General features: G+C 40.5%; 1 protein-coding gene across 1 annotated transcript; it reads left to right on the top strand.

Annotated features, from left to right (window-relative positions):
* Positions 1-57: 57 nt before the first annotated feature.
* ttll12 (tubulin tyrosine ligase-like family, member 12) lies at positions 58-20,684 on the top strand. Its single transcript, XM_070991973.1, has 14 exons — positions 58-234; positions 1,054-1,208; positions 1,554-1,752; positions 1,891-2,050; positions 2,699-2,832; positions 5,022-5,098; positions 5,943-6,059; positions 13,994-14,188; positions 14,321-14,432; positions 16,998-17,149; positions 17,874-17,955; positions 18,529-18,597; positions 19,078-19,216; positions 20,237-20,684. Exons 1-14 carry the CDS (start codon positions 94-96, stop codon positions 20,386-20,388), a joined length of 1,884 nt encoding a protein of 627 aa, XP_070848074.1. The 5' UTR covers positions 58-93; the 3' UTR covers positions 20,389-20,684.
* The last annotated feature ends 1,756 nt before the right edge of the window (positions 20,685-22,440 follow it).

Genomic DNA, 22,440 nt, shown 5'->3' with positions numbered 1-22,440 from the left:
ACTCTCCCACAATGCACTGCAAGCTGAGCTGTCAGACTACTTCTTCCGGGTTTGACCAGTCCACGTCCACGTGAGTGATATCTTGCTATAGTGATGTCAACAAACCGTCTGATTATGAATGGAGAGGAGGACGAGGAGTTCAAAGTGTTTGTGGCCCTCCACGCCGGGGCCCTGCAGTCCTCGGGAATACCGCAAATCTACTGGAGGAGCCTACATCAGAAAATAACCAACGAGGTGTGTCTTCTGCTAACGTTAACTATCCTGCTAACTATCTTTCGTCTGTCACGTCGCCGTGACACACATGTTAACCTGTGATAAAGTGTGATGCTAACGTTTCAAAGGCTGTAGTCCACTCGGGGAACAAGCAGCAGTTTAACATATATGGATATTTCCTCATATATTTCTCCCGTCGGTGTTTCTACCGTCTGTACCTGCTGCACAGACGGAGTAGCATTGCCACAACGTCAGTCTAAAGTATCATAAGGCTACTAGCAAGTTATTGCTACTGATATGACCTTTATTTGTGATAAACACCATCGTTTATGTTACGGTTCGATACCCGGCTAACATCTGCGAATGTTGCATGTTGCAACCAATTCGGCCCAAAAAAAATCAGATGGTTTTATTTTACCTTTATTGTCTGCAAATACTCACAACGGATAGAGCATGGCTAATAAAGTGTACCAGATCACATGTTTCCGATGTAAATTCGGCATATAATTTAGGCACCTATCTATATAAATTGTTTTGGTGAAATGTTTACCTTTATAGTATTGTCACACGCCCACCTCAGAGTGTGCAAGTGTGGCAAGTGAATTGCGAGAAGAATGAAAGGAAGTTAGGAAGATGAAACAAGTCGTGCTGAGGGTGTTATTATTACATCCGCCGGGTTCAAGTGGTCCGCTAACAATAACTTTATATATGAAACGCGTCGAAGCAGCATTGGTGGTGTTTGGTTAAGATGCTAAGCCAGCAAACTTTAAATTGACAAAAGCTTCAATGGACTCTGGTAATGACATGAGAAAATTGGCTCCTGCCCTTGTTATGTCATAGATTTATGATGCTGGGGAAGTTTTTGGAATCATGCAGCTTCAGCCAGAAGACGACGAGGAAAATGGAGAGAATGAGAAGAACACACGCTGTGCAGAAATCGGCAGTAAGGTGGTTGTGACCCGGGACAGCGGGCTGCAAGCCTCAGAGCCAAACAGGTGAGGGCGCCAGAGTCCCCAAAGACCCCCTGATGCAAGGATGGAACATTATTTTATGGGACCCACAAATAAGTCGTTTTGGCTTGGCCTCAGGTGACTGCTGAGTTATGAAATGAAATCAGACTTATTGAAATAAAAATGAAGTCATATAAAACTTTAAATTCTTAAATTATTTTACAAATCATTGTTTCATTTATATATTTTCAGTAATTTATTCATGTGTTTATTTCATAATTATTTATCTGATAATTAATACTTACATACTAACATTTAAAAAAAAAAAAGATCATTTGAATGATTTAAATAAAAATGGACTTCTGTCCATCTGTCCTGTGCTGCCTGCAGTGTTTTCCTGGTGGATCACGCTTGGACGTACCATGTGGACCACGCCCGTCAGCAGCTGGAGCAGGTCCCTGGCCTGCTGCATAGAATGGCCGCCCTCATGGGGGTGGACTTCCATGGTGAGGCTCCAGACCCGGACACGGTGGAGCTGGTGCTGGAGCAAATGTGGAAGTACAACCAGACTTATCGCCTCTCCCAGGGTGTACGTTAGAAAACATGATCCACTCTCTCATCACTTCTTAGATCCATACCTCCTCTGCAAGTAAGCGCAGTGTTGACAGTCGTCTACCTGTCCTACCCCCTCTTCAGTCTTCTCCTCCTGTCGTGTTTTCTTGTGCAGTCTGCAGAGGAGAAGGTTCCGGTGTGGTACATCATGGATGAGTTTGGCTCCCAGGTGCAGCACTCCGACCAGCCCAGCTGTGGCATGGCTCCCTTCTTCTACGTTCAGGGCCAGCTGGCCTACTCTGTGCTCTGGCCTCTACAGGACCTGCAGGAAGGAGGTGAGAGCAGACACACACCACGCAAACAGTGATCAGGAAGAATGAATTCTGTATATTTTTCATCCACAGTCTTCAATTCTGCTGAGCAGTGGGAGGTAACTAATATATATATTGTATAGATTTTTGAGGTCATTATCTACATTTATTCAAAGGTATTTTCTTCCATTCAGAAGCCACTTAAAACTAGGTTACAGTGTGTGGAGGTAAACATAAGATGGGCCTTGGAAATTCAGGACTCCATTGATAATATTGACTGAAAAACGGCATTAGCTGCCTTTTATAAAGCTGTGTGATGTGCAGCGATGTTTAAGCTTTTGGTATCTCACTGTGTCCATGCACACATGCTCTACCAAGATCTTCTCTGATATCGGATTTTAGTTGGAATAAACTTATATATTCAATAGCAATAACAGGTTTACTGAGTTCATTCTTTTATTCATCAAAGTGAATATTGACTAGAAGTACAAGTTTTCCACATCACTGCTGCTAATAATTGCACTCATGTCCCTCTGTTTGAATAACATTTGTTAAAAACTAAATGACCATCTGATTTAGGAAATTACAGGGCTGGTTTACATAGAGCCACAGACAGTTATGAGGTTTGAAAGAGTCCCAACAGCAACATGGTATATTTTACTATTTCCACAGATGAAGTAACCCGAGATTACGCGTATGGAGAGACAGACCCCTTTGTCAGGCGATGCCGCCTGTTGCCATGGATACCTGTTGATCTAGAACAAGTCAGCAGTGTCACCACTGAGCCCCCAGACTCATACTATGAGGTGAGGACAAACACAATGAAAATGATTCCACCTGTTCAGGTGGCATTTACAGGTTTGATCTGGTAAGTTAATGACCAGAATATAACCAAAGAAGAAAATGAATCAGAATTCAAGCAGTGGCTACATGAGGGTCAACAGCGCTGCCATGGGGCTCGGTTAAATTTGTATCCTTTTTGTTTCTAGTTTGGATTATTCCTTCTCAGATCCCCGTTCCTATTGTTGTAATATTGTTTGAGTGATTTTTTTATATATTTTTGCAGTTTCACATTTTATTTTGTTGTGATCATAAATGTACTTCAGAATGTAATAGGAATGGAAAGAGGACACCGGTTTCTGGGAAACTATGTAAATGAGGGGCAAACCAGAGGTACTGTGCTGTGTAGAAGATGATTTGTGCAGCTGGGAAACGGCTGGAGTTGAAGCCCATGCTGGGAGGAGTTGTGCACACACCTTAAAAGAATGCATCTTGCAAGGTTGAGTTTGTAACTCCCAGGATCAGCTTGGCTTATTTTACGCTGTCATCAGACTCATTTGACTGGCCACTATTAATATGTTTCTGAACTGCTTGAATGAGGATCTGAGCCCATCTGAATGGCCCAGTGAGATACTGTGGTAGAATTTGTTAATGCAGTATACCCTGGAAATTTTTGGAAGGTCATTATGTCCTGATACCTTTGCAGTAACAGGATATTTAACCGGCAACAACAGGATACATGTCGCACCAAATGTTCCGGTTATGGGTAAATAACACAAAAGTATTGTGTCCTGGTAATCTGCCATACCAACGCCATGTCAGGAAATATGGCCGAGGGGAACTAATGTGAGCCATTGTAAATGATTCAGGCTGGGCATCGGTGTGTGTCACATCCACCTAAAAGCCCCATGTGGGTGTGTCTATAAAAGTATAGAAACGAATGTAAGACGAGATATGACGGGACTTTGTTTGCTGTTGAACACCTGTGTCCCGCTCTGATGCCTGATGTGAATGCCTGACATGAAGGCAGTGTTTGAAGATGACGTTTACCGTCTGATCTTATCTACCTTTTGTGCAGAATGTGCAAGGAGAAAGTCGTACATTTATTTTTCTGTGCATTTGAGGTGAATTGTGGTTTGTAAAATGATAACTGGAGCGTGTAAAGTGCAGTTTGGAGGTCAGTAACAGTTTGATTTAGACAAGGAGCAACTGTATGCATACTGTAACTTTATCATCTCCATCCAAATGAATCTGATTAGTGAATTCTCACTTCCTATTTGAAGCTGCTACAGGGCAGCTATTAGATTTCAAGATGTGTTGATCACACACAGATTATGTAGATATATAAAAAAGATGTTGTTTCTGATACAGTAATCTTAATTTTAGCCATATCCTCCAGGTTTTTTTCCACATGTGAAAGTGCATTGTGTGAGTGACATATTGAACATATCATTCCTGACCCTGCACTGTTCTTCATAAAAAGCCATGATGAGTTGTAACAGAAGTTCTACATATTACTCCTGTAGTCATGTTTGAATATATTTAACGCACATATAATTCTGTTTAATTTCTACTGTGTTTGATATTTCTGAATCTTGTCCCGTGTAACCTTTACCCGAGTGAGTGTGGTTGCTCCCCAAGGTCTCATAAATGTAGCTGAGGTCTTCACGGAGTGTACGGGACAAAAAGTCTGCTCAGAGTTCATCAGTGCAGGAATATTTAACATTTTTGTCAGGGAGTGAAAGTCTAAACAAAGTTGCTGTGCGAATGGCCTGTGGGAGTAGCAGCAGCTCACAGCCACGAAGGCAAGGCCAGCACCAGCACCTTAGATGGCAGTAAGGTATGTCTCAAGAAGAGAGAGCTTTAGCTGGGGAGGGGGGAGCGCAGGCAGAAAAGACCTGATAGAAGACTGTCCCACGGTATAAAAGGTATGAATATCATGGTGAACTATTGGAGCTCCCTTTAGCTTGTGTACCATGCTCTGAACATTTAGAAAGTGTGACAATATTGTTAGAGATTTTTGTCGCTTTAATACAAAAAAGCTTGTGATGTGTCTTCCAGTCTGAAATTTAGCAGTATAAATCCTTTCAGAGCTCACTTTACCTGTGTAGCAGTGAGAGGTCATTCACAGTGAAACATTGTGCCTCCCTCACAAAGTCTCACTGATAAAAGGAAGTGTTTGACCTTCACTGTCCTCCATGTCTGTTTCTCCTAGACCATTGTTCGGGAGAACAAGGAGCAGCTTCCTGTGGAAATCCAACCATACACTGTCCCCGAGGACAAAATTCTCAAGTAAGTGTCTCTTCGCAGCCGCTCAACATTGGGGATCTAAAGCTGTTGGACAAAATACTGTAGCAGCAGACTGTTTTTGTAAAATATAATATAATTTTGAGGTTAAGATATATAGAATGAATGAGTTGTTGCTGATTTCATTTCTTGAATATCTACCGTTGGACTGTTATGATGATGATGCGTTAAGAAATAAGATGAAGATAAGATAAGAATGTCCAGCAAAGTGAGCAACACATCAGGGAAAAAGTCACATTTATACTGTGTAAATCCCCCAAACTGTATGTAATCCTGTGCATATTTCCATCATTAAAAACACTAACTGACACCAGGATCTTAAATTGATCAGGTATTTGATAACACCACATATACTGACTGTCAAAAAAGGAGACTTTGGAACATTACATAATATTATGAATGCACAGTACGTTATGACTGTGTGGCCCCTCGGCAGTCTCCTGCAGCTCAGGCAGGGGTCAGTCATGCAGGTCAGCTGAGAGCATGGAGCTTGACAGTCCAGTGGAGCACTGATTGGCTGCGAACAACTGAATATACAGCGTTCAGGCAGGTAAAGTCACCAGCCAGACTCTGGGTCTCTGCTGTAGATGGTTCAGGTGGCACTACATCTTAACGACTCGACCCAGAAATCTGTAACTTCCATAACTTGCAAGTGCATACATCACTATCTGGATCTTGTTTGTTTTTTCATTCATGCGTATTCTTTTTATTTTTTCATCCCATCAAACCATGTGAAAAAGGCTTGTTGTGTACTTCTTTTCTGTTGTTGTCATTTCACTGTTCATTCATTCAAAATATTATCTTTCTCTGTTCTGTGCTTTGTTTTCAGGGTTTACTCCGAAATGTCACAAGTAACAAACAACCTGACACATCCACGGTTCCAGTTGACAGAGGAAGAGGAGGAGGCTGATATCGTGTGGAACTTTAATCACATCAAAGACTACAGGTCAGGAGCAAAGCAACGCAACGGGAGAGCTCTTTCATTAGTCAATAATCAATACAAATTCAATGCTGCGGGAATTTAGCTTAGTTATACAGTATGAGTTATTGGTAACATACAGCAGAGCGATCATAGATAATCCAGTCTCCAGTTCATCCACAGAGCCAAGCTGTGTCCATACACAACAAACACTCAATAGTTTAGTCTATAGTGAGCCGTAAATTAAGATTTTGAACACTATGAACAGTATGTATCGTTTCACACTGAAACTTTGCACTGAACTTGCTAGAACCCAGCAGTAAAGGTCTTTATGGTTAGTGATTGAAAGGTTGAGCAACTTAAACATTTTACACATTTATTTCTTCTAATACTGCAGTACCAATGAACACACTGTAGGGGAATAAGGCCATTAAACCTTTGGGTTTAATGTTTGCACTTGTTAATATAGAAAGGGGCGCCAATCTTCATCAAATCAGAAGGATTTTATATATTCTTTTTTTATGCTTATTTAATAATAATTAATGAATTAATGGTAGATCAGTCTCATCATCTGAAGCGTAAGCTCTCGATACAGTGATCGTCTATTTCCAGCTCAAAAGGACACTGTCTGACAACGATTTTAGTGAAAAGTTTTATTTATTTGGCACAATAATGAGAATAGATATGAATAATGAATGATAGGATGAATGATATGGATCATATGATGTAACACAAACTGAACGAAGAAGCTACAGCAGGATAATAAAATGAATGAGTTTGGTGATAGTGGGAAGTAGTTTTGAAGAGAATGAGGACGCAAATGTAGTGTTGATTTCCTGAAATAATGGTTAAGGTTAATGACAGGTGAACCCTTATATTTCATCCTGTAAAAAAACATGACCTAACGGTTGCGTGCGATGCACTCATCTGCTTCTCACTGTGGTCAATCACAGAGTTTAAATGATTCATTTTCAATCACACTTCAACTTTGTTCACAGCACAACATTCTTCAATACTGATACTAACTTAAATGATAACTAATAGTATAGCTTACTAATAGAACAAAGAAACAAGGAAAGGCACATTATATTTGGTGAATTAAGCACTACTAATTAACTAATAACTGTCTCATGTCACGTATCTGAAGCCTAACTGCTACTAGTCTCTAGATGGCAGTATGGGTCCATAGTAGAAACCTGGACAAACATGCTTATGAGAGTTAGGATCATAGTTTTGTCATTTTACAAGCTAGAAACACAGGAGGTAGAGAAGAAAGCACACAGACACACTAAACAGTTTCCAGGAATGTCTGATTTACAACTTGTCAGTGTTACCTGGTTCTTGAGTCCTCTTGAGACGTCCTAATCCTGACGGTTTTAATGCCTTTACTTGGTGTGGAGCTGGAGGAAAGGATTAGCATGCAGGACTCTTGTTCTCTACAACACCTTACAAAGTACAGATGAAACAAACACTGACAGATATTACACCACAGTGCAGTGTAGTATATTTTTTTCTGACAGATATGTGATGATATGTGATAACTGGAGAAAATATTCGAACCAATGGTAGCTGATAGTAGTTGATTTGTTGAGCATGATATTGTTGTAGAAATGATTTGTTAGGATGTGATATTATGATAACAGCTGACTTGCTGAGAGTGATACCATAGTAACAGCTGATGCGCCGACTGTGACACCGTAGTAGTGTCGTGGAAAGTGCAGGCCGAATGTACAATCCACAACAGGCCAGGAACAGTCAAACTCAGCTGTCTGAGAAAAAGTGCTGAAAAAGGGTCTGCAGGAGTCAGAGCCTGAGAAGCAAACACTTTATTGCCGTGACAACAAAGGGAGAGATATCCAGAAACACACAGGGTGTAAATCTGAAGAAGTCTCTGCTCACAATGGTCAGTGCTCCGTCTTTTATACAGTTCTGCTCAAGGTATTCCCTGCCCTTGGGGCATCTTTCCTTTTTTTTCTAAGGCTCTTCTATATTTTTTACACCATTAGGTATTTCTTGGCTGCTGTCTCCTCTCTTCTCCTCTCTATTCCTCTAAGTTTACACCATTAGTTTTTACTTTTCATGGGCTCCATTTTTAAAAATAACATCAAATTACAGTTCATTGCCATAATTGCATGTAAGCGTAAAGACAGATCACATAGAGAGTGTATTAAAAACATAGCAAAGTATATTGAATCATCCCAAACCATCATTCGTTACAGCACAGTTAATCATAGTGTGATTATAAGACCGTTCAGTTCTTTTATGATTATAACAAATATTCAAACATGGATTAAATGCAGTAAGGTTATGCAAGGACACGTAGGGTTATATTAGGTCACAACAACCCTGGTCAGAAACTGGTCAGGACCGGCTAAAACAGCTGCAGAGACACCTGCAAGGCCATGGAAAGCCCCAAAGATTCATGATACAGGTGCCCTGCCCTCATAATCTCAGCTGCATGGTGTGATTGCTGCACAGAATCATCACTGCACAGCAAGCTCTCTGCTTATCTTTGCACCATGTCGTCTTGACCTTTTATGTGCTCCTTCTTTACTCAAGCAATCAAGCGATCAGTTTCTACTATCATATCAAGCTCTACAGAGCTGCTACTATTGTCTGCCATTAGTTACAGTGTTATACTTAATTCTTCACATGTCTGTTAGAAAAAAATTATACTACAGTGGAAGGAGAGAAGTAGAGAGATCATGAAATCATAGAGCATCCTTATCAGAGCTTTCTGGGATTTTCCACGACCTTGCAGCTGTCTTGGCAGCTGCTTCTCTCTGTGGCCTTATGCAACCTTACTGTCTGAACAAAGGCTTTAAGCATGTATTCTCTGATAACCCATATTTGTGTGTTTTGCTATAATCACTGATGGATTGAATGTTCTTATAATCTCACTATGATTCAATATAATCTCAAAGTGCACTTAATGACCATAGTATTGTGTGGTATACCTTTATACTTGCCTTTATAGGATGTGAGTGGAGGAAATGGTCATGTTATCTGCAGCAAATGTGAGCAGCAGCCTCAAAGCAGCATTCTCTGCTTTATAAGTAGTTTTGTGAATCTTTTTTAAAAATAATCAGTATAGGAAAAGACCAAGAAATTATGGTGTAATTTGGGAAGAATAGAGAGAAAATAAAAAGAATGCCTCCTTAGGTTGTACCTTTAATGTATCAATATGAATCTGGAAAGACAGGAGAAATCCAAGGCAGAACGGCTGTCAAAGGATAACGTAATAGTGTAAAATTGAAGTAACCCTAGAAAAAAGACAGAGCACAGACCACTGTAAGTTGGAATTCTTCAGGCTTGCATGTTGTGCATTTCTGAGCGTGTTCCCCGGCACTCGCTCTCAGGTAACCGAGCAACGTAGGGAGTAATCGCTAATCAGTCAGAGAGACACACTAACACACCAATCATGTAACATTATCAAGTTCGGTTTCACCATCTCGTTATCTTGTGTTTGATGCTCCGCGAGGAGTGAGATGAGAAATAGAAAGTGAGCGCTGCAGCAAGCGAAGAAATTGTGGATAAAACAGGGAAAGTCAGCTCGCCAGTATGGAGTTTTTTGGATTTTAGAAGTCGGACCGTAGTCAGACCAATGTGGTCTGTAACTTATGCAAGACTGTCGTCCCCACCACAACATTTTATTCAGCAGAAGGTGAATCAGCTTGTGAACGTTCTGCACTAAACCTGCATAAAAAAAGTTCTCAGGTTTCTCTCTGTTTACATTTTTACACTTTTTTTTTACATTTATTATTTGAGTGTTTTCCATGGTTGTGTTGACATTTCCTTTCTGCCTTGATAGCTGAGGGGATTATAATCAGAGGAAGGTTAAATTTAAAATAAAAATGTTTAAATTGAATGTATTTTTCTCCCGGTCCTTATTTTAAATAGGTAATAAAAATCTTAATAATTATCGATATCAACCAATATAAAACACTTATATCGCAATAGAGTTTTCTGCCATATCGCCCAGCCCTAGCAGAGGATGTGATTGTGCAGATGAATCAGTTCTGTCCTTGATGTCAGGTACACATGTATATGTATGGTTGCACAGAGCATATCAATGGGCAATCACTGACTGTCTGCAGTGGACAATACAAATATGACTAACTTTACAAACCAATCTTCATTCAGTCTGTATCACTACAAGAATACTGGTGTTAAATGACTGAAGAAGTTCCAAGAGAAAACAAGAGAATCACTGTGAAAGTTAGTTCCTGTGGGGAGCATTTAATCCTTACTAGACCGATAACGTCCAATACTCATCTGCTGTATGCATATGTGAGGAGTGTGTTGGATCCTTCATAAGACACTATGCTTACCTTCGTTAAACTAGGTCACATGCAGCACATTCTGAGAATCTGTTGAGTCTGGAGGTAGAGAACAGGATATCAGAGACAGTGCAGGCTTATCAGGACAGCTGCACTGACAGTCATTCTTTGGAGACAGAAGGTTGAGCTGTTCAGAAAGACACAGGCCATGACCTGCTGTTTTTTGGTTTGCAAATACCCGACATTGACACAGCGGTGCACTCACTGTCATATTAAGTTTAGATTTAAAGAAGGAAAATACCTGCTGAGCTGTATCACTGTACATTATATCTAAGGTAACTGGAAAAGCCTCAGAGACACTACCCTGATGAGAGTAAGCTGGACAAAGACGATAGGGGAATAAAGGATCGTCACGTGGAGAAGAGCTTTGGAATGTGGTTTTATTTCGATGGACTAAAGCTCACATGGGTCTGCATCTTGTTGAGTGTCTGTTTGCAAAATCAGAAATTGCATTTTTATATCAACTCAGAGCATTCTTTGGTGTGTTTTCTAATGACTGGACATGGAGCAGCATTGTTTCGACAGATTGTTGTGAGTCACTTAAATTGTAACTGCAGAACTGGGATTTTGAGAAGTCAAGCAGTTCTGTTCTGTTTTTACTGAAAACCACTGGAAAAAATAAATATGCTGTTTAAATTAGATTAGTTTTTGAGAGCTTTTTGTGCAGTTTCAAAAGTGAAGCCCAAAGATTAAAAGGTGTAAAACTTTAGCATTAATGTCCTTATTTTCAGAGCCAGTTTGTCAGTTTGTCACCTCTTGCATCTTGTGTTATGAAAAAAATGTGGTTATCATTGTCACTTGACCGCAAATTCAAGACTGCTGCTCACATTTGCTGCAGATGACACACCCATTTCCTCCACTCACATCTTGTGGAAAGTACAGACAAAGATAAAAAAATACAGTAGAATGTAGCTGAAATTAAATTTGTGTTGGATTGCAAACGCTAATCTTCTCCTTTTTAACAATCAAACCATAAACAATAAAAATGCTTTTCTTCCAAGAATGCTACTCGCAGGAGCATCATCTTCTCACCCCAGAGTCACCCCTTCCTGTGCAAAAGATGTGATTGCTTCCCACCCACAGATGATGTCACAGTCAAGCTGGTGGTGACCCACACTGACATTTGCAGCCCCATATCTCTCTGGTTGTTGCAGTGGTAGTTATTTTCTTTCCCTCCCCTTAGCTTAGTGTAAACCAATCATCTCTTATCGTCCAGAAACTGTTGAGCTGTGCGGCTTTGACAGTATTCAGCTCTTGCATCATCATGCGTGATGAAAAATATTTGGTTCTCGCTGTTGCCTGACCACAAGTTCGAGGCCGCTGCTCACATTTGCTGCAGATGACATGCCCATTTCCTCCACTCACATCCTGCTGAAAGTACCAACAAAGATCTGTAGCGTAGAAGCTTCTCAAAACACGAAATAATGTTGGCCGCCAGACAGGAGAATACTCAAAAAAAATCAACCTGCCAATATTTTAAAACAATTACTGCTGCTAGCTTCTTAGCTACAAAACCACACAAAAAACAATAACCACACAATAAACCAATTGATGCAGTTAGTTAGTTTTCTTATATTCAATCAAAGATTAATCAAAACATATCATGTCAATAATCAAACTCAAATGTCTCTTAATTCATAAATGTCTATTTGTAAATCACAAACCAAATTCAAATGAGATATTCAGAGTAATCACAAAAAAACAAAAGTTCTTTAAATAAATAATAACAGTTCACATCAGTTAATGAAGAATGCAAATTGTGCGTGTGCGTGTGCGTGTGCGTGTGCGTGTGTGTGTGTGTGTGTGTGTGTGTGTGTGTGTGTGTGTGTGTGTGTGTGTGTGTGTGTGTCAGAAGTGGTTAGGCAGCAGTGTCCCACATGCAGTTCAAAAATACTTCTGGATCAGTTATTGGTGTCTTTATGAAGGGTTCAAGAAATAGTCTACACAAGGTCTTCAAAGTCTGATGTAAGTTTGATTTTTCAAAGCAAAGATCGTTAGAACAAACAGCAGAGTGGACACTGGGCACAAAACACTCTCTCCTCTCCAGTCTTCTACAGCTCTTTATATGCTCTTGTTCTGGCAATTTTGTACTAAAAAGCAGAAATTCGTTCTGAGAGTTTATTCTGACACCTGCTGCCTCGAGTGTTAGATGGCAAGAAAGAGCCAGAACAGGAGGAGTTGTCAGAATATATACAATACATTGTCTTGTCAACAGGATGACTTTGTTCTTAGATCAGAACAATGTCAGCACAATAGGCACGTCATAATGTGTTGTACAATCAGGACAAAATGTTCATTTAATTCAATTCAATTCAATTCAATTCAATATACCTTGAATCATCAGTAGATAATAACATACGTGGGGTCATGGTCAGCAGATTATGACACACACACACACACACACACCTAATCACTAGTGCTGTCAGGCGATTAAAAAAATTAATCTAATTAATTACAGGATTTGTAATTAATTAATCTAATTAATCGCATTTTAATCTCATATCTGCTAAAGGTCCCCAAATAAAGAATTTGAATTCTAGGACATTACAATTCACTGATATTCACATTACAGCTGGTGAATTCTTTTCATCACTGTAGTTCTCGACGGTAGCTGGAAATTAGAGTCAGATGACGCTATCTGAAACGCCTCTTTTAGGCCCTCGTCTTCCACGATTGAAATCGGCCTGCAATCAGCAGCAACCCACTTTGCGATTGAGTTTGTCAGTTTTTCTGTCGTGGCTTTGCTCATTCGTTTTCCTAACTCAGCAAGTGTGGGTTGGCGGAGTGAGCTCACGGTAGCACTAGCGGCACTAGCAGCAACTACATGTTTAGCGTTTAAATGATAATTCAGGCTGGAGCTGCTACGGTGATAGGAAAATTCTTTTTTACACAAAGTACAAATCACTGCATTCTTGTTAATAGTCCCGTCTTTGTTCTTTTTATAAATAAACTTGCCGTTCAAAGGTCCAAGTAGGCTTGCCTCGCTCTCCGGTGTCGCATCCATGTCTGTTGTCACCCTGCTTTTGACTAGTGGCGCAGGTAGGATGCGACCTGCCACTGCAGCCTACGGGTCACTCAAAGGGCCAAATTTAAAATGCTTGCGCATTGACTTGCCACTCATGATTAATTGCGTTAATTTTTATAGCGCGTTAATTTGCAGCGTAATTAATTAATCTAATTAACGCGTTAAACTGACAGCCCTACTAATCACATGACATATTAATCACTTGGCTTTAAGACAGTGAATGCCTATGATTGAGTAGCAGAGAAGATGAACAATAAGAATTCCCATTACACTCTAGAAGTGATTCTCAACTGGTGGGGGACCTGTTTTCAGTGGGTCGCAGGCCTTTTCCAGGCCAAGAAAAAAAAAAAAGCGGAGTGCCCTCAATTTGGGTAGCAGCTAGTCATTAAAGAGTGATGTTGGGTCCTCAAGCCAGACCAGTTGAGAACCACTGCTTAAAGCCATAAGGCTCAAGTCCAAATGAACAAGTCTTTGATTAAAGTCAAACTCAAATTTGTGACTCAAGTCGACACAATTTCCAGTCCACACCTGTGGAAGTAAGTCTATCTGAAACTCCAAATGGACTTTAATGTGAGTAATGACTTCTTTCCTGACAGGAAGCTGAGTGAGGAGCGACCTCATGTGATGCTTAACCAGTTTCCCTGTGAGGGCATCGTCACTGTGAAGGACTGCCTGGCTGCCGTGGCCCGCAGAGCGAACAGTGGCAAAGCACCTGATTGGCTACCAGAAACCTTCAACCTTCAAACAGAGCTGCCACAGTTCATCAAGAATTATCAGCTGAGGCAGCAAAGGTTGGAATGTAAAGAGTTGTAGCTATCACTGATTAGGATACTAAATAGTACTTTGATATAAACAAAAATATGTCACTGAAATGCCTCAGAGTCATAATGGTCCCTGTAGTTTGATATTTCAGTGTGTTTCAGGGGAGAGGATAACCACTGGATCTGTAAGCCCTGGAACTTGGCCCGTGGACTAGACACACACGTCACCAACAACCTGGACTACATAATCAGACAAAGAGAGAGTACACCAAAGGTACCAGCACACATACAAATAGACACCATCAAAGAGTCAGTGTTCAGTTAAGAAACCTGTTATATTAAAGATTAATCAAGACATTAAGAACATCCGCATGACCCCTCTTCATGCCACTCATGTGCCATTTCATCTGTTTTAGCCAAATGAAGGCACTCTCTCATATCAGTCCAAACATCTGATTTATGTGCAGTGACTATATAATCAAGTCAGAACACATGGTTGTTGTACTCAATACAGAATTACATATCAAATGTCAATTCACCACTATAGTGTACTGTAGGAATCTCACTGAGAGATATGAAAAGAGTGAGTGATTGGATTTGAGGGAATGGGGAACAGATGGGCATGCTTGTCCTTCAACTTGTACATGTGTGTGTTGTACCAGTGGGAGCCTTTCTTCTTAGACTGAAGTGAAGGTCAAGTAATATGGTGTATTGAAACTGAAGTTCCAAGCCCCATGGACCAAAAATCAAAGTTTCAGCTGTGTTCAATAGTTCAAAAAAATCTTCTTGATGGTGTTTAGTAAAAGTCAACAGGAGTCGGGATTCTGGGTAGCAAAGATTTTTAATGCCAGGTATAAAAGAGAACGTGTTCCAAATGCACACAAGGCACCCCAGAAGTGTTCTGTTACAACGATCTGTAAAGAAGAAGAAGAAGAAGAAGAAACGTACTTTTTATTATTGCACACAGAGTTTAGTTGCACACTACACGCCATGCCTTTGTGAAATTATTATTCACTGCGTTTAACCTGCCTTGGTCCGTCCTTCCTCCATGGCAGACCAGGAGCGGTGGGCTGCCAGTCAACCGGCACCTGGGGACCCAACTGTCTGTTGTCACCACTGGTCAGGTGGTGATCTTCTTGCATGTTTTTAGTGGATTTTTTTTAAGGAGGAAACCCTGGGTGAACACGGGGAGAACATGCAAACTCCACACAGAAAGGCCCCTTTTTCCTCAAGCAGCAGGCACTGAAGGCATGGTGGAGGACACGCCACCAGCGCCCACAGCAGGATTTGAACTGGGACCTTCTAGCTGTGAGGCGACAGTGTTACCACTTGTGCCACCGTGACACCAAACCATGTGCTCTGTCTTATATTCAGTTTGGTACTGGTTTTCCACACCTCTGGGGTGTCCTCTAGCTATTTTCCAAAGACTGCAACTTTACAGGGACACGGTGGAGCAGCAGGTAGTGCATTCTAAAGAATTCCTGTATTGCACAGAATGCTTCATTTACTGTGCAATTTTCCTCTCTCCGTGTAGAACAATTAAAAAACACTTGTTTTCACAGTTGACTGGACTGGAGAATTTCTCCATCAACTTATTTATCTTTAAATCTTCATCTTTGTTTTTATCTCTCTATCATATCTTTTTTCTCCCATTGCAGAATGGGCCTTCTGCAACTCCCGCCTTTGTCTCTCAGCTGCCTAGAGAGTAGTCTATAGGGACCTATAAATCCTCTTGAATTTAGTAGTCATTCTTTCAACAGTGAAGAAACTTATAGAGCAGTGATTGGGAGGAACTGTCTACTCAGTCTTTAGACCTAGGGCTCTATTTTTTGACTCCGCCAAGCTGCCCCGCCAGCGCAGTGGTATTTTCGTGCAGTGCAGGCAGGCGCACGGCGCACTTGGTATTATGGTAAATCGAGGCGTACAGAGGTGTGCCAGGATGGGCGTTGCGGCGCAGTAGGGGGAGGTGTTGGCATAATGAGCCGGCACATTTGGATTTTTGTCCATTTCAGTCTGCGCTAGTGGCACAAAAGTGCACTGAAAGCTCGCCACCCCAGACCTGGTCAACTCTGTGCGCACTGGAGAGACAGACACATGGAAAAAACTTAAGTGATGATCGCTATCACCCACGTAATTTCATTCCAAATACAAATGTTATCATTGTAATGCTTAGTGTTATCTACAATGCTTTGAGGAGGATGAGGGGGAGGCCGAGGATTTACCATCGAAGGACCTCATATTTAGACAGAATCAGAATCAGAAATCCTTTATTTATCCCTGAGGGGAAATTGTTTTTGTTGCAGTGCTCCTTACAAGAATAGAATTAGAATAAAATTAGAAAAGAAAGAAAAGAGAGAAAACTATATATATAAAAAACAAATATAAAGACAAAATATTTATATTAAGAATATATATATAAACAAAATATACCACAAAATATAGAACACAATATAAAACAATATATATATATATATATATATATATACTGAGAAAAAATAAACAGTATATACAAACGGGTGTGCAAAATAATACAAACGGATGTCAGGAGACATGGACGTCATCAGTCTCCTCCTGGGAGAAGTTTGGGCGTCGGACACTCCCCTCTGCGGTCTCAGTCATCCAGACCTCTGTGTTACTCACTTTTTTTTTCTTTTTTTCCATTTTCTGTATTGTTGTGGTGTGGCGGTAAAGACATGCATCGCTTCATGACACTGTCTCATCAACTTCATAGCAACTGGGTTGATAAAACAGCATCAACTAATGAGGTTAAAATGCAAACAAGACAATAGTAATAGCACATGACTTCCCACTTCACAACAGTATGTGTCTTTTCTTGTAGGTGGTGTGTAAGTACCTTGAAGATCCAGTGCTGTTCAACAGGGAGGAAGTGGGAATGGTTAAGTTTGACATTCGCTACATGCTGATGTTGCGCTCTGTACAGCCTCTCCGTCTCTATGCCTACAACGTCTTCTGGTTGCGCTTTGCTAATAGGTTGGTAAAATTCACAGATCTGTTCATCTCAGCAGCTTCCAAATCCGTTATTGGATCTCTCATTAGCAATCTTTCATAAATCGTCTCTTTTGCCTCTCTCTGACACCACGGGCACAGTGAAAAAGAAGTGACATATAGAAACGTGCTAAATCAGTTGGTGTTCCCTCAACTTAAGTATTTAAAAAGTCAGGATACACTTCACCAAATAACTGAATAGTTGGTTAGTTTTGGATTGGGTTAGTCCCAGTGTGAACTTAAATTCACAGCCAGTGTTCTGGATCGATGGTTTGAGAAGGATATTAAATTCAGAGTCTACAGCTAGATAGCGGCACTGTGAGGCTGTAGTGCTTGTTGTAAAGAAAACCAAACTATTTGATAGATGTAAGTATTGTACATACATTTTCTGGGAACCATGGATATCTGAACCAAATTTCACAGTAATGGTAATCACTACAAGAGGTAGCGAGGTATTTCAGTCTGGACCAAAAATGGTGGACTAGCCAACGAGCCATGTCGCTAGTGTGACTGTTAACAATATAATACACCTTACTCCTCTCAAATTTAAGAGTTTCCTCATGCCTTGAGCTGTCATTTTGTGTGTGATCAAGGTAAAATGCAGCATGATAATATTTTTGCCAATGATTTAATCCCTAACAATAAAGTATTAATACAGAGAGTGAACTCTTTCTGGTGGCTTGAACTGATCTTTATTTCTTCTGTCTAGACCTTTCTCCTTGGACCATTTTGATGATTACCAAAAGCACTTCACTGTCATGAACTACGCAGAGGGTGTGCAGCTTAAGCAGGTACTTTCTTATTGTTGCTTTGCCTGTTAGCTTATGGTAGCACTATTGTTGAGTCACAAACTGCCGGCCTGGCAGCTCTGTCTGACATTTAGTTCAAAAATACTTCTGGATCAGTTATTGGTGTCTTCATGAAGTTTTCAGGAAATAGGCTGCACAAGGTCTCCAAAGTCTGATGTGAGGTTGTTTATTCAAAGCAAAGATAGTTTGAATAAACAGTAGAGTAGACCTGCAACACTCAAAAGCTCTCTACCTAACCTCTGACTTTCTGGTCTTTTACAGCTCTTTATATACTCCACAATTTTTGTGGCTTTGTGGGCTGTGATCACTCAACTAATGCATGATTCAAAGTTAAACATCATATTTCCAGTATTTTCCAGTATAATAGCATCGTAGTTTCAGTGTAATAAGACCTTAATAGTTCCAGTGTAACTGCCTTTAACATAAAAATCTACATAAATATCCTACAACACTATCCATCTCTGAAAGCAATCTGTGGTCACAACAACTCGAGCTTGCTATGATAATTGGTGTTGATCATGAAATTGAATGTCTGTGTTGAATCTCTGTCTCTAGGTGCACTACGATGAGTTCATTCCCATGTTTGAGGATCAGTACCCACTGTATCCATGGAAGGAGGTGGAAGTAAGTGAAACCTCTTTTAATTGTGGGAACTTTTCCAGGAACTTCTTGACATAAGGAACTAACGCTACATTTGAACACAGGAACGTGTGCAATCACAGTTCCTGGGCTGTAATACCTGCCTTTAAACTTGGGATACAGAGTTGTTGTTGGCTCTTGGGGTCTACAGTTATTAACTTTTATAAATCTTGGGATTTATATATGTAATAATAATAATAATAATAATAATAATAATAATAATAATAATGAAGTCCTGACACCTCGTTACGCCTTCTGTGTCAGAATGAGTAATCCTGGTGTAATTCACATTGGCAATCGTCCATTGTGTCCAAAGCCTCACTCAGGTTGTGAAACACAGGTTAGGTTGTCTTTCAGGACTTATTTTCATTGCTTTCATGTGTTATTCAGGTTCTCAATTTTAATCATGTCCTTTTCTACTGCTAACATTTGGCTTCCTTTCCTTCCTTTCGCCATCTCTCACAGGCGGAGTTGTTTAAAGCCTTCAAGGAGCTCTTCCAGGCAGCTTCGTCTCGACCAGCTCCCTATGGTATTGGTTCCTACCCATCATCCCGGGCAATCTATGCCGTAGACCTCATGCTGAAGTGGAGTGAAGGGCAAAATGGTGAGCATTCAGCAGTTTTGATCTTAGACCATATTTGAATGGCCACAACCAAAGGAAGAGTGAAAAAATGACAGGCAAGATGTAGAAACAGTGCACTTTAGGTCTCTCCTCAAAGGCATTTGTGATTGTGAAATACAGACTCACTGACCTCAGTCTAGCTATAAAGGATGACACAAGAAGTCTGTGGTCACTGGACAGTGCATGAGGTAGAGACAAAGATGTGCTTCCCCTCAAAATGTGTGAGCCAAGTAGCCATTTTAACCTGAGCAAACAAGAAATTCATTAGGACACTTTTGTCTTTTGTTCCACCTGCAATACCTGGGGCACAGTATATAAAACCACTGTCAGCGTCCCACAGACAGCAGAGAGTAAAGACAATAAGGAAAACACACGCTGGCGTTCAGTAAACACATGATGCACAGACAGAATGAGAGGGTTGTAGAGGACAGGTTCTTCCCACACCCACATCCTGGCCCCTCACCCTGCTCTCAAGTGCTTGTCTCTGTGTAAATGAGGACGATGTGCAACTAGAATGACAGTCACCTACTAAGATTCCTTGAACTGAGATATTTTTTCAAATATGAAATGACACAATCTTTGTCTTATAAATTAAGTGAATTTCATAATCAAAAAATGCATCCTTGATCAATTCAATACACTTGGGGAGTTTTGCTGCTACTGCCTGAGGTAGGTGTGACAGCTTTTTGTCTTTCAGACATTAAATTGACAGACATAAAAAATTATTAACTTTCAAATAAATGTAAAATTCTGTGAAGAAAAAAAAGAGGGCTTCAGAGAGGAGTTCAAAGTTAAGATTGTTATTTTTGTTTTATGTCTGTAGCCATGTAATTGTTTAATCTAGATACAGATGTACACAGGCATATTTGAATACATCTCTTTCCCCTGTGGATGTCTCTCTATAGGAATCTAACACCTTTTTCAACACTTGTTTCTGTTCTGTGTCATGATGCTAATTTTGATTTATTTATCTAATTTGTGTGCATTCTGATCCTGGGTCAGGTGAGCGGGTCATGCAGCCTCAGATCCTGGAGTTGAACTTCAGTCCAGACTGTGCCCGGGCCTGCCTCTACCACCCCTCTTTCTACAATCACATGTTCCAGACACTGTTCCTGGATCAGTCCGAGCAGTGCCCAGTCACACAGATCGTATGATCAATCAGCAGCACTAAAGAGTATGTCTCCGACATCCACTTAACCTTTTGTGTATTCCTTCTCTGTAACTGGTTCGTTTGTTCATTTGTCGTTTTTCATTTTACCATCTACTTTTCAATTGATTAGAATTATTTTTCCATAACTCAGTTCTTCATCAATCCAGTTGCCTTTTTTTCTTTTCAATGAAATGATTACAACGTGGCTCTCAACACTACTGTACAAATGAGAAGCTGTAAGTACATTGTTGGATTTGTATCATCAATGATTTGGGAAAAATAAACTTTGGTGCAATTAAACCTGGACACTTACCTCTCCCCATCCACCTTGCTGTTCATTCTTTTATTCCTGACTTGTTGCTGCATGTCAGTCATATACTTCCAAGGAGAGTCCAGGTGCCTCATGTACAAAGGGTGCGTACGCACAAAAACATGGCATAAGCTTTTTTTTCACAGCAAAGTTCAGATGTATCAAGAGCGAAATGACCGTGGAAATGTGCGGTGCTTTACGCTAACTTCATGGCTGGCGTACGCACGTTTCTACAGCTGTTGATCCTTTGGCGATACTTGGAGGTGACGCTGGGATGTGCACATCAGAGACACATGAACGATTAACACTGATGAACAATGAACACACCCACCTGTCTGCAATTACAGAGTGGATATAAAAGCATGTGATGTTTATTTCAGGTCCTCGTCGAAACAAGCAATGGTGTGATGATGTTGTAGAAAGAACTCTGCTGATACAAGCTTATGTTAAAGAGAACTATTATTCGCAAACTTAGTATCAAATCAGACGCTGGTAGTCTGATGGAGAGCCTGGGTCGAATCGGTCGGATCTCTGTCCTTCTCTCCTTGATCCCTAAATATATAGATGACATCTGAATTGAATTGAATTGAATCTGATACACACTTTTACCAATCACAGATGGTATTGCACCTATACATTGTTGTCTTCAGAACACTCAACTGTCTTTAATGTTTCAATTCTAACATCTTAATGTATTAAATCAGACACATCATACCTTCCCCTTTTCGGGACCCCTTGCGTCCCGACGAAAAGTAGTAATCAATTCATAATTTTTGTTATTGATCTCAAACACCTACTTGCTTGACAAAGTCTCCTTCAACCCATCCTATATCTAATTTTAAAGTCTTATTTTGAAAACTATTTCCATGATTGAGTCTCTGAGTCCATTTCGAGTGCAGGGGTCCCTGAACAACCAATCACTCTTGAGTTGATCTCCCCAATGTTGTCCTGGGAAGAAAAGCAAACCACTAGGAATCACTCATCCTTACATGATTACACAATGACAAACTGAATATGTCACAACATAACAAAATCAATTAAACTTGTATACCTAAAATATTTGAATGAACAAATCAACAAAGAAATAACAGTAAAAATAATAAAAACAACATTAAAACAAATGATCACCCCATGGTGATATCAAAACAATCCAAATGGATATTTCCTCCATTGTTCGATCTAGTACATTTACATGGAAGCTGAACCGAATGCCCTATTTTAACCTTAACTACAGTCTTCGAAGAACTTGAAACTTTATAAGTTGTTGCAGGTGTTACTGTCGTCTTCGGTCTTGCTGTTGTCTTTTCGCTGTTGATATCCTTCAAACCTGAAGATGCAGATTCCATCCTAGTCTTGGAAACGTTTTGGTTTGACTCTTTGTTGAACTGGTCTTGGGCTTCTTGTTCTAACTGGATCTCTGGAAGTTCCTGGAATGACATCACTGCTCTCCGGAGCCCCTGAGGAAGTATCCACTGAAGAAATTGAATCTGTTGTTCCTGGGACGTGTTGGAAATCGATGTCAACAAACTTTCCTTCTTGTTCATTGACTGGCGGGTCATCTCCGGTATCCTCAAAAGTGCGCACACCATCATCAGGAGTGTCCATGACCTGGTCAATCTCCTCTGCTGGATCTTGATCTTGAAGGTCACTTTGTACTTCTGCTTCTTGTGCACTTTCCTCTGGCTCTCTTGAGAACTCTGCATCGTGTCTTTGTGGGCGTGGCGCCTCTTCATTCGGGGCTAACAC

The sequence above is a fragment of the Chaetodon trifascialis genome, chromosome 22 (assembly GCF_039877785.1).
Source record: "Chaetodon trifascialis isolate fChaTrf1 chromosome 22, fChaTrf1.hap1, whole genome shotgun sequence".
NCBI classification, from domain to species: domain Eukaryota; kingdom Metazoa; phylum Chordata; class Actinopteri; order Chaetodontiformes; family Chaetodontidae; genus Chaetodon; species Chaetodon trifascialis.
Note: the sequence above shows the minus strand (reverse complement) of the source record. Positions and strands in the feature narration are given on the sequence as shown.

Excerpts from the sequence above, each read along its gene's own strand:
- ttll12 (XM_070991973.1), top strand. The coding sequence starts at position 94 with ATGTCAACAAACCGTCTGATTATGAATGGAGAGGAGGACGAGGAGTTC. Across the intron at positions 2,833-5,021 it reads CCCCAGACTCATACTATGAG|ACCATTGTTCGGGAGAACAA; the intron begins GTGAGGACAAAC and ends TGTTTCTCCTAG. Across the intron at positions 5,099-5,942 it reads CCCGAGGACAAAATTCTCAA|GGTTTACTCCGAAATGTCAC; the intron begins GTAAGTGTCTCT and ends CTTTGTTTTCAG.